Source organism: Gobio gobio, assembly GCF_949357685.1.
Source record: "Gobio gobio genome assembly, chromosome: 3".
Classification (NCBI taxonomy): domain Eukaryota; kingdom Metazoa; phylum Chordata; class Actinopteri; order Cypriniformes; family Gobionidae; genus Gobio; species Gobio gobio.
This window is the reverse complement of record NC_137099.1, coordinates 1589336-1601089: the sequence shown is the minus strand read 5'-3', so window position 1 is coordinate 1601089 and position 11754 is coordinate 1589336. Positions and strand designations below refer to the sequence as shown.

At 44.6% G+C, this 11754-nt stretch overlaps 1 protein-coding gene across 1 annotated transcript in view; it reads left to right on the top strand.

Moving 5' to 3' along the window:
* The window catches only part of mettl21e (methyltransferase like 21e), a 13000-nt gene extending 8436 nt beyond the window's left edge, over positions 1 to 4564 (top strand). Inside the window, exons 2-4 of the mRNA XM_079812316.1 lie at positions 1120 to 1277; positions 1381 to 1498; positions 4149 to 4564. Coding sequence (XP_079668442.1) covers positions 1120 to 1277; positions 1381 to 1498; positions 4149 to 4552 — 680 coding nt within the window. The 3' untranslated portion in view covers positions 4553 to 4564. The remainder of the gene's footprint in view (positions 1 to 1119; positions 1278 to 1380; positions 1499 to 4148) is intronic.
* The last annotated feature ends 7190 nt before the right edge of the window (positions 4565 to 11754 follow it).

Here is an 11754-nt window from a genome sequence, read left to right as displayed (position 1 = left end):
AAGTTTGTTGATGCGTTACTCAAGAACGTTTTGTTCCATCGAAAAGCTTTTGATAACTTTATGCCGTCATGGTCTGAAGATGATCTGAGCAAATTTAGGTGAAAATCAGACCAACGGTCTAGGAGGAGTTAGAAAAAGCAGGTTTTCTAAGAAATTCAAAATGGCGGACAGCAAGTTCAAGCAATACACAGAAATCTATTGAGACCAGTTTCATTAAAATTCATGCAAAAGTTATTAGCATTTTTGGAAATGTCATAACTTTTTGAGTGCCTTCAGGGCATGATCCCGATGACACACGCCGAGTTTTGTAACAATACGTTAATCTGTTCATAAAATACAGCATTTTAGGACAAAATTCAATATGGCCGACAACTAGAATGGCGGATATGGGAGAATTGGAGTTTTATGATTTTTGAGCAAACCATTCAGAAGTTATAAGCTAAAAAGACAATTGTTCGTATCTTCTGTCCAGTAGGTGGCGCTGTGCTGAAACTCTACATGTAGCCTCAGGTCATGCTTGTGATGACACACACCAAGTTTGGTCTGAATACGCCAAAGCCCTTCAGAGATACAGCCTCATGTGCAATTTGGCGCTCTTCATCAAATTCATTTGCGTGTTATTCGAGAACGGTTGCGTTTATCAGAAAGATTTCAATAACTTTATGTCAGCATGTTCTGAAGATGATCTGAGAGAATTTTGGTGAAAATCAGACTAACGGTCTAGGAGGAGTTAGAAAAATAGGTTTTCAAAGAAATTCAAAATGGCGGATAGCAAGTTTACGCAATACACAGAAATCTATTTTCTAGTTTCATTAAAATAGGTAAAATTAATCAAAAATTATTAGCATAATTGGAAATTTCATAACTTTTTGAGTGCCTTCAGGGCATGATCCCGATGACACATGCCAAGTTTTGTAACAACACGTTAATGTGTTCATAAAATACAGCATTTTAGGACAAAATTCAAAATGGCCGACACCTAAAACGGCGGATATGGGAGAATTGGAGTTTTATGATTTTTGAGCAAACCAAAAGTTATTCAGAAGTTATCTTCTGACAATATCACAACTTTTGATTTTAATAATGTGTGTGTGTGTGTGCGTGTGTGTGTGTGTGTAGATGTGGCTCCAGATGCTGAACTGGCTGCTGCGATCATGAAACGACACTTTCGTCCGTCGCTGATCCGAACGGAGGCATGGGAAGGCTACGTGTTTGCAGACATCGAGATTAAGATCAAAGAGTCGACGGACTGTTACGGGGCCGTGCTGTGGCCCTCGGTACACACACACACACACACACACACACACACACACACACACACACACTGAGCAGTAACTAGTGCTGGTTAACCGTTTTCTGTTTCTGACCTTCTGCTTCAAGGCCATGGTCTTGTGTCATTTCCTCGACACTCACCGCGAAGAGTTTGACCTCGTGGACAAGAACATCATTGAGCTGGGAGCCGGAACGGGCCTCGTTACCATAGTGACCAGCATCCTCGGTGAGAGGGGCCGGATCCCGTCACGATTATAATCATTCCAATAAAGTACAACATAAAAACAGACAACGTACAATCAGAACTACAATAATATACATAAACGAAAACGCACAGTCCGGGGTTTTATTTATCGCTATATAAATATGCTAATGTACTAATCGCTATATAAATGCATTAATTGCTATATAAATACGCTAGTTGTTAATGTGCTAATTGTTATATAAATGCGCTTATCGTTATATAAATGCCCTAAGCGCTATTTAAATATTATAATCACTAATACGCTAATCTTTATATAAATATGCTAACCGCTAATGGCTATATAAACGTGCTAATAGCTATATAAATTAAATATGTTATCGTTATATAAATACGCTAATCGCTATATAAATATGCTAATCACAAATGCGCTACTCTTTATATGAATACACTACCCTCTAATCACTATAGAAATGTGCTAATCATTATATAAATCGCTATATAAATACGTTAATCGCTATAGAAATGTGCTAATCATTATATAAATGCCTTAAACGCTATTTAATATTCCAATCTCTAATGCGCTAATCTTTATATAAATATGCTAATCACTAATGGCTATATAAATGTGCTAATAGCTATATAAATACAGTAATTTCTATGTAAATGAAATGCGTTATCGTTATATAAATGCACTAATTGCTATATGAATATGCTATTCACAAATGCGTTACTCTTTATATGAATACACTAATTGCGAATGCCTATATAAAGGAGCTAATCGTTATATAAATCAAATGCGCAAATAGTCATATAAATGCACTAATGGCTATTTAAATACATGAATCGATATATAAATGAAATATGCTATTTTTATATATAAATGCGCTAATCATTATATAAATATGCTCATCGCTAATGCTCTAATCTTTTTATGAATACGTTAATCGCTAATGGCTATATAAATGTGTTAATTGCTAATGTTCTAATCTTTATATGGATACACTAATCGCTAATGGCTATATAAATACGCTAATAGCTAATGGCTATATAAATACGCTAATCTGCTAATGGCTATATAAATACGCTAATCGCTAATGGCTATATAAATACGCTAATCGCTAATGGCTATATAAATACGCTAATCTGCTAATGGCTATATAAATACGCTAATCTGCTAATGGCTATATAAATATGTTAATCGCTAATGGCTATATAAATACGCTAATCTCCTAATGGCTATATAAATACGCTAATAGCTAATGGCTATATAAATACGCTAATCTGCTAATGGCTATATAAATACGCGAATCGCTAATGGCTATATAAATACGCTAATCGCTAATGGCTATATAAATACGCTAATCTGCTAATGGCTATATAAATACGCTAATCTGCTAATGGCTATATAAATACGCTAATCGCTAATGGCTATATAAATACGCTAATAGCTAATGGCTATATAAATACGCTAATCTGCTAATGGCTATATAAATACGCTAATCTGCTAATGGCTCTATAAATACGCTAATCGCTAATGGCTATATAAATACGCTAATCGCTAATGGCTATATAAATACACTAACCGCTAATGGCTATATAAATACGCTAATCGCTAATGGCTATATAAATACGCTAATCGCTAATGGCTATATAAATACGCTAATGGCTATATAAATACACTAATCTGCTAATGGCTATATAAATACGCTAATCGCTAATGGCTATATAAATACGCTAATCTCCTAATGGCTATATAAATACGCTAATAGCTAATGGCTATATAAATACGCTAATCTGCTAATGGCTATATAAATACGCTAATCTGCTAATGGCTATATAAATACGCTAATCGCTAATGGCTATATAAATACGCTAATCGCTAATGGCTATATAAATACGCTAATCTGCTAATGGCTATATAAATACGTTAATCGCTAATGGCTATATAAATACGCTAATCTGCTAATGGCTATATAAATACGCTAATCTGCTAATGGCTATATAAATACGCTAATCTCCTAATGGCTATATAAATACGCTAATCTCCTAATGGCTATATAAATACGCTAATCGCTATATAAATACGCTAATCTGCTAATGGCTATATAAATACGCTAATCTGCTAATGGCTATATAAATACGTTAATCGCTAATGGCTATATAAATACGCTAATCGCTAATGGCTATATAAATACGCTAATCTGCTAATGGCTATATAAATACGCTAATCGCTAATGGCTATATAAATACGCTAATCGCTAATGGCTGTATAAATACGCTAATCGCTAATGGCTATATAAATACGCTAATCGCTAATGGCTGTATAAATACGCTAATCGTTAATGGCTATATAAATACGCTAATCGTTAATGGCTATATAAATACGCTAATCTGCTAATGGCTATATAAATACGCTAATGGCTATATAAATACGCTAATCTGCTAATGGCTATATAAATACGCTAATGGCTATATAAATACGCTAATCGTTAATGGCTATATAAATACGCTAGTCATGACCCTAAATGCATCTTAACAGCTTTCTTGCGATCTGAAGAATAGTCTTTTAAAGGTTTGATTTCTGAAGACGTGGTTTCGAGCAGAATGAGTGTTTTATTCGCGGGGATTTAGCGTTAGCGTTAGCTTAGCTCATGTTGTCGTCCGCCCGCAGGAGCGAAGGTGACGTCCACAGACCTGCCGGATGTGCTGGGGAACCTGAGGCACAACGTCATGCGCAACACCAGGGGGCGCTGCAGACACGAGCCCCGCGTGGAAGAGCTGAGCTGGGGGAAGCAGCTGGAGGAGCGGTTCCCGCGCAACACCTGCCGCTACGACTACATCATGGCCGCCGACGTGGTGTACTCGCACCCGCACCTGCAGGAGCTCATGGACACCTTCCTGCACCTGAGCTCGGAGAACACGCTCGTCCTGTGGGCCATGAGGTTCCGCCTGGACCCCGAGAACCGCTTCGTGGACACTTTCCAGAAACACTTCCACCTGCTGGAGCTCTACGACCTGCCCAGCCTGCGGATAAAGCTGTACAGCGCACGCAAACGCACACCAGCTACACATTAAACTATATATGACAAACAAAACACACGTTTACTCTCTTAATTCACCTTCCTGATCTTAAATGATTCATCAGTGACGAAAAAAACTATCTTTCAAAATACACTATATTCCCAAAAGTATTGAGTTCAAGTGTTAAGTCCATTCGTTATATAAATATGCTAATCGCTAATGGTCCAATCTTTATATGGATACGCTAATCACTAATGGCTATATAAATGCCCTAATCACTATATAAATATGCTAATCGCTAATGCTTTAATCTTTATATGGATAGGCTACTCACTTATGGCTATATAAATGCCCTAAACACTATATAAATATGCTAATTGCTAATGGCTATATAAATGCCCTAAACACTATATAAATATGCTAATCGCTAATGGCTATATAAGTTGCCCTAAACGCTATATAAATATGCTAATCGCTAATGTTCTAATCTTTATATGAATACGCTAATCGCTAATGGCTATATAAATCCCCTAAACGCTATATAAATATGCTAATTGCTAATGCTCTAATCTTTATATGAATACACTAATCGCTAATGGCTATTTAAATGCCCTAAACGCTATATAAATATGCTAATCGCTAATGTTCTAATCTTTAAATGAATACGCTAATCGCTAATGGCTATATAAATGCCCTAAACGCTATATAAATATGTTAATTGCTAATGCTCTAATCTTTATATGAATTCACTAATCGCTAATGGCTATATAAATGCCTAAACGCTATATAAATATGCTAATCGCTAATGCTCTAATCTTTATATGAATATGCTAATCACTAATGGCTATATAAGTGCCCTAAACACTATATAAATATGCTAATCGCTAATGCTCTAATCTTTATATGAATACGCTAATCGCAAATGGCTATATAAATACCCTAAACGCTATATAAATATGCTAATTGCTAATGCCCTAATCTTTAAAAGAATACGCTAATCGCTAATGGCTATATAAATGCCCTAATCACTATATAAATATGCGAATCGACTAATGCCCTAATATTTATATGAATACGTTAATCGCTAATGGCTATATAAATATGCCAATCGCTTAAGCCCTAATTTTTATATGAATACGCTAATCGATAATCGCTAATGCTCTAATCTTTATATGAATACGTTAATCGCTAATGGCTATATAAATATGCTAATTGCTAATGCTCTAATCTTTATATAAATACACTAATCGCTAATGGCTATATGAATATGCTAATCGCTAATGCTCTAATCTTTATATGAATACGCTAATGGCTATATAAATTCCCTAAACACTGTATAAATATGCTAATCGATAATGGCTATATAAATGCCCTAAACACTATATCAATACACTAATCGCTAATGGCTATATGAATATGCTAATCGCTAATGCTCTAATCTTTATATGAATACGCTAATGGCTATATAAATTCCCTAAACACTGTATAAATATGCTAATCGCTAATGGCTATATAAATGCCCTAAACACTATATAAATATGCTAATCGCTAATGGCTATATAAATGCCCTAAACATTATATCAATATGCTAATCGCTAATGGCTATATAAATGCCCTAAACGCTATATAAATATGCTAATTGCTAATGCCCTAATATTTATATGAATACGCTAATCGCTAATGGCTATATAAATATGCCAATCCCTTAAGCCCTAATTTTTATATGAATACGCTAATCGATAATGGCTATATAAATGCCCTAAACGCTATATAAATATGCTAATCGCTAATGCTCTAATATTTATATGAATACGCTAATCGCTAATGGCTATATAAATATGCCAATCCCTTAAGCCCTAATTTTTATATGAATACGCTAATCGATAATCGCTAATCGCTAATGCTCTAATCTTTATATGAATACGCTAATCGCTAATGGCTATATAAATATGCTAATTGCTAATGCTCTAATCTTTATATGAATACGCTAATCGTTAATGGCTATATAAATATGCTAATCGCTAATGCTCTAATCTTTATATGAATACGCTAATCGCTAATGGCTATATAAATTCCCTAAACACTGTATAAATATGCTAATCGCTACTGGCTTTATAAATGCCCTAAACACAATATAAATATGTTAATCGCTAATGCTCTAATCTTTATATGAATACGCTAATCGCTAATGGCTATATAAATATGCTAATCGCTAATGGCTATATAAATATGCTAATCGCTAATGGCTATATAAATATGCTAATCGCTAATGCTCTAATCTTTATATGAATACGCTAATCGCTAATGGTTATATAAATTCCCTAAACACTGTATAAATATGCTAATCGCTACTGGCTTTATAAATGCCCTAAACACAATATAAATATGTTAATCGCTAATGCTCTAATCTTTATATGAATACGCTAATCGCTAATGGCTATATAAATATGCTAATCGCTAATGGCTATATAAATATGCTAATCGCTAATGGCTATATAAATATGCTAATCGCTAATGCTCTAATCTTTATATGAATACGCTAATCGCTAATGGTTATATAAATTCCCTAAACACTGTATAAATATGCTAATCGCTACTGGCTTTATAAATGCCCTAAACACAATATAAATATGTTAATCGCTAATGCTCTAATCTTTATATGAATACGCTAATCGCTAATGGCTATATAAATATGCTAATCGCTAATGGCTATATAAATATGCTAATCGCTAATGGCTATATAAATATGCTAATCGCTAATGGCTATATAAATACGCTAATCGCTAATGCTCTAATCTTTATATGAATACGCTAATCGCTAATGGCTATATAAATATGCTAATCGCTAATGGCTATATAAATATGCTAATCTCTAATGGCTATATAAATATGCTAATCGCTAATGGCTATATAAATACACTAATCGCTAATGGCTATATAAATATGCTAATCGCTAATGGCTATATAAATATGCTAATCGCTAATGGCTATATAAATATGCTAATCGCTAATGGCTATATAAATATGCTAATCGCTAATGGCTATATAAATATGCTAATCGCTAATGGCTATATAAATATGCTAATCGCTAATGGCTATATAAATACGCTAATCGCTAATGGCTATATAAATATGCTAATCGCTAATGGCTATATAAATCCTGATCTTAAATGATTCATCAGTGACTAAAAAAACTATTCACAATCTTTCAAAATACACTATATTCCCAAAAGTATTGAGTTCAAGTGTTAAATCCCTTCATGGCCACTGGTGTATAACTCCAGCTCCAGAGCGGGGTCAGCGCATGCTGAGGGTCACAGAGCGGGGTCAGCGCATGCTGAGGGTCACAGAGCGGGGTCAGCGCATGCTGAGGGTCACAGAGCGGGGTCAGCGCATGCTGAGGGTCACAGAGCGGGGTCAGCGCATGCTGAGGGTCACAGAGCGGGGTCAGCGCATGCTGAGGGTCACAGAGCGGGGTCAGCCCATGCTGAGGGTCACAGAGCGGGGTCAGCGCATGCTGAGGGTCACAGAGCGGGGTCAGCTCATGCTGAGGGTCACAGAGCGGGGTCAGCCCATGCTGAGGGTCACATAGCGGGGTCAGCCCATGCTGAGGGTCACAGAGCGGGGTCAGCTCATGCTGAGGGTCACAGAGCGGGGTCAGCCCATGCTGAGGGTCACAGAGCGGGGTCAGCGCATGCTGAGGGTCACAGAGCGGGGTCAGCGCATGCTGAGGGTCACAGAGCGGGGTCAGCACATGCTGAGGGTCACAGAGCGGGGTCAGCGCATGCTGAGGGTCACAGAGCGGGGTCAGCGCATGCTGAGGGTCACAGAGCGGGGTCAGCACATGCTGAGGGTCACAGAGCGGGGTCAGCGCATGCTGAGGGTCACAGAGCGGGGTCAGCGCATGCTGAGGGTCACAGAGCGGGGTCAGCACATGCTGAGGGTCACAGAGCGGGGTCAGCGCATGCTGAGGGTCACAGAGCGGGGTCAGCTCATGCTGAGGGTCACAGAGCGGGGTCAGCTCATGCTGAGGGTCAGCTCATGCTGAGGGTCACAGAGCGGGGTCAGCGCATGCTGAGGGTCACAGAGCGGGGTCAGCGCATGCTGAGGGTCACAGAGCGGGGTCAGCGCATGCTGAGGGTCAGCTCATGCTGAGGGTCACAGAGCGGGGTCAGCACATGCTGAGGGTCACAGAGCGGGGTCAGCACATGCTGAGGGTCACAGAGCGGGGTCAGCGCATGCTGAGGGTCACAGAGCGGGGTCAGCTCATGCTGAGGGTCACAGAGCGGGGTCAGCTCATGCTGAGGGTCAGCTCATGCTGAGGGTCACAGAGCGGGGTCAGCGCATGCTGAGGGTCACAGAGCGGGGTCAGCGCATGCTGAGGGTCACAGAGCGGGGTCAGCGCATGCTGAGGGTCAGCTCATGCTGAGGGTCACAGAGCGGGGTCAGCGCATGCTGAGGGTCACAGAGCGGGGTCAGCGCATGCTGAGGGTCACAGAGCGGGGTCAGCGCATGCTGAGGGTCACAGAGCGGGGTCAGCTCATGCTGAGGGTCACAGAGCGGGGTCAGCTCATGCTGAGGGTCACAGAGCGGGGTCAGCGCATGCTGAGGGTCACAGAGCGGGGTCAGCGCATGCTGAGGGTCACAGAGCGGGGTCAGCGCATGCTGAGGGTCACAGAGCGGGGTCAGCGCATGCTGAGGGTCACAGAGCGGGGTCAGCGCATGCTGAGGGTCACAGAGCGGGGTCAGCTCATGCTGAGGGTCACAGAGCGGGGTCAGCTCATGCTGAGGGTCACAGAGCGGGGTCAGCGCATGCTGAGGGTCACAGAGCGGGGTCAGCACATGCTGAGGGTCACAGAGCGGGGTCAGCGCATGCTGAGGGTCACAGAGCGGGGTCAGCGCATGCTGAGGGTCACAGAGCGGGGTCAGCGCATGCTGAGGGTCACAGAGCGGGGTCAGCGCATGCTGAGGGTCACAGAGCGGGGTCAGCACATGCTGAGGGTCACAGAGCGGGGTCAGCGCATGCTGAGGGTCACAGAGCGGGGTCAGCGCATGCTGAGGGTCACAGAGCGGGGTCAGCACATGCTGAGGGTCACAGAGCGGGGTCAGCGCATGCTGAGGGTCACAGAGCGGGGTCAGCACATGCTGAGGGTCACAGAGCGGGGTCAGCGCATGCTGAGGGTCACAGAGCGGGGTCAGCGCATGCTGAGGGTCACAGAGCGGGGTCAGCGCATGCTGAGGGTGACAGAGCGGGGTCAGCACATGCTGAGGGTCACAGAGCGGGGTCAAAACATGCTGAGGGTCACAGAGCGGGGTCAGCACATGCTGAGGGTCACAGAGCGGGGTCAGCACATGCTGAGGGTCACAGAGCGGGGTCAAAACATGCTGAGGGTCACAGAGCGGGGTCAGCACATGCTGAGGGTCACAGAGCGGGGTCAGCGCATGCTGAGGGTCACAGAGCGGGGTCAGCGCATGCTGAGGGTGACAGAGCGGGGTCAGCACATGCTGAGGGTGACAGAGCGGGGTCAGCACATGCTGAGGGTCACAGAGCGGGGTCAGCGCATGCTGAGGGTCACAGAGCGGGGTCAGCGCATGCTGAGGGTCACAGAGCGGGGTCAGCACATGCTGAGGGTCACAGAGCGGGGTCAGCACATGCTGAGGGTCACAGAGCGGGGTCAGCGCATGCTGAGGGTCACAGAGCGGGGTCAGCGCATGCTGAGGGTCACAGAGCGGGGTCAGCACATGCTGAGGGTCACAGAGCGGGGTCAGCACATGCTGAGGGTCACAGAGCGGGGTCAGCACATGCTGAGGGTCACAGAGCGGGGTCAGAGCATGCTGAGGGTCACAGAGCGGGGTCAGCGCATGCTGAGGGTCACAGAGCGGGGTCAGCGCATGCTGAGGGTCACAGAGCGGGGTCAGAGCATGCTGAGGGTCACAGAGCGGGGTCAGCGCATGCTGAGGGTCACAGAGCGGGGTCAGCGCATGCTGAGGGTCACAGAGCGGGGTCAGCGCATGCTGAGGGTCACAGAGCGGGGTCAGCACATGCTGAGGGTCACAGAGCGGGGTCAGCGCATGCTGAGGGTCACAGAGCGGGGTTAGCACATGCTGAGGGTCACAGAGCGGGGTCAGCACATGCTGAGGGTCACAGAGCGGGGTCAGCACATGCTGAGGGTCACAGAGCGGGGTCAAAACATGCTGAGGGTCACAGAGCGGGGTCAGCACATGCTGAGGGTCACAGAGCGGGGTCAGCGCATGCTGAGGGTCACAGAGCGGGGTCAGCGCATGCTGAGGGTGACAGAGCGGGGTCAGCACATGCTGAGGGTGACAGAGCGGGGTCAGCACATGCTGAGGGTCACAGAGCGGGGTCAGCGCATGCTGAGGGTCACAGAGCGGGGTCAGCGCATGCTGAGGGTCACAGAGCGGGGTCAGCACATGCTGAGGGTCACAGAGCGGGGTCAGCACATGCTGAGGGTCACAGAGCGGGGTCAGCACATGCTGAGGGTCACAGAGCGGGGTCAGCGCATGCTGAGGGTCACAGAGCGGGGTCAGCGCATGCTGAGGGTCACAGAGCGGGGTCAGCACATGCTGAGGGTCACAGAGCGGGGTCAGCACATGCTGAGGGTCACAGAGCGGGGTCAGCACATGCTGAGGGTCACAGAGCGGGGTCAGAGCATGCTGAGGGTCACAGAGCGGGGTCAGCGCATGCTGAGGGTCACAGAGCGGGGTCAGCGCATGCTGAGGGTCACAGAGCGGGGTCAGAGCATGCTGAGGGTCACAGAGCGGGGTCAGCGCATGCTGAGGGTCACAGAGCGGGGTCAGCGCATGCTGAGGGTCACAGAGCGGGGTCAGCGCATGCTGAGGGTCACAGAGCGGGGTCAGCACATGCTGAGGGTCACAGAGCGGGGTCAGCGCATGCTGAGGGTCACAGAGCGGGGTTAGCACATGCTGAGGGTCACAGAGCGGGGTCAGCGCATGCTGAGGGTCACAGAGCGGGGTCAGCGCATGCTGAGGGTCACAGAGCGGGGTCAGCACATGCTGAGGGTCACAGAGCGGGGTCAGCGCATGCTGAGGGTCACAGAGCGGGGTCAGCACATGCTGAGGGTCACAGAGCGGGGTCAGCGCATGCTGAGGGTCACAGAGCGGGGTCAGCGCATGCTGAGGGTCACAGAGCGGGGTCAGCGCATGCTGAGGGTCACAGAGCGGGGTCAGCGCATGCTGAGGGTCACAGAGCGGGGTCAGCACATGCTGAGGGTCAC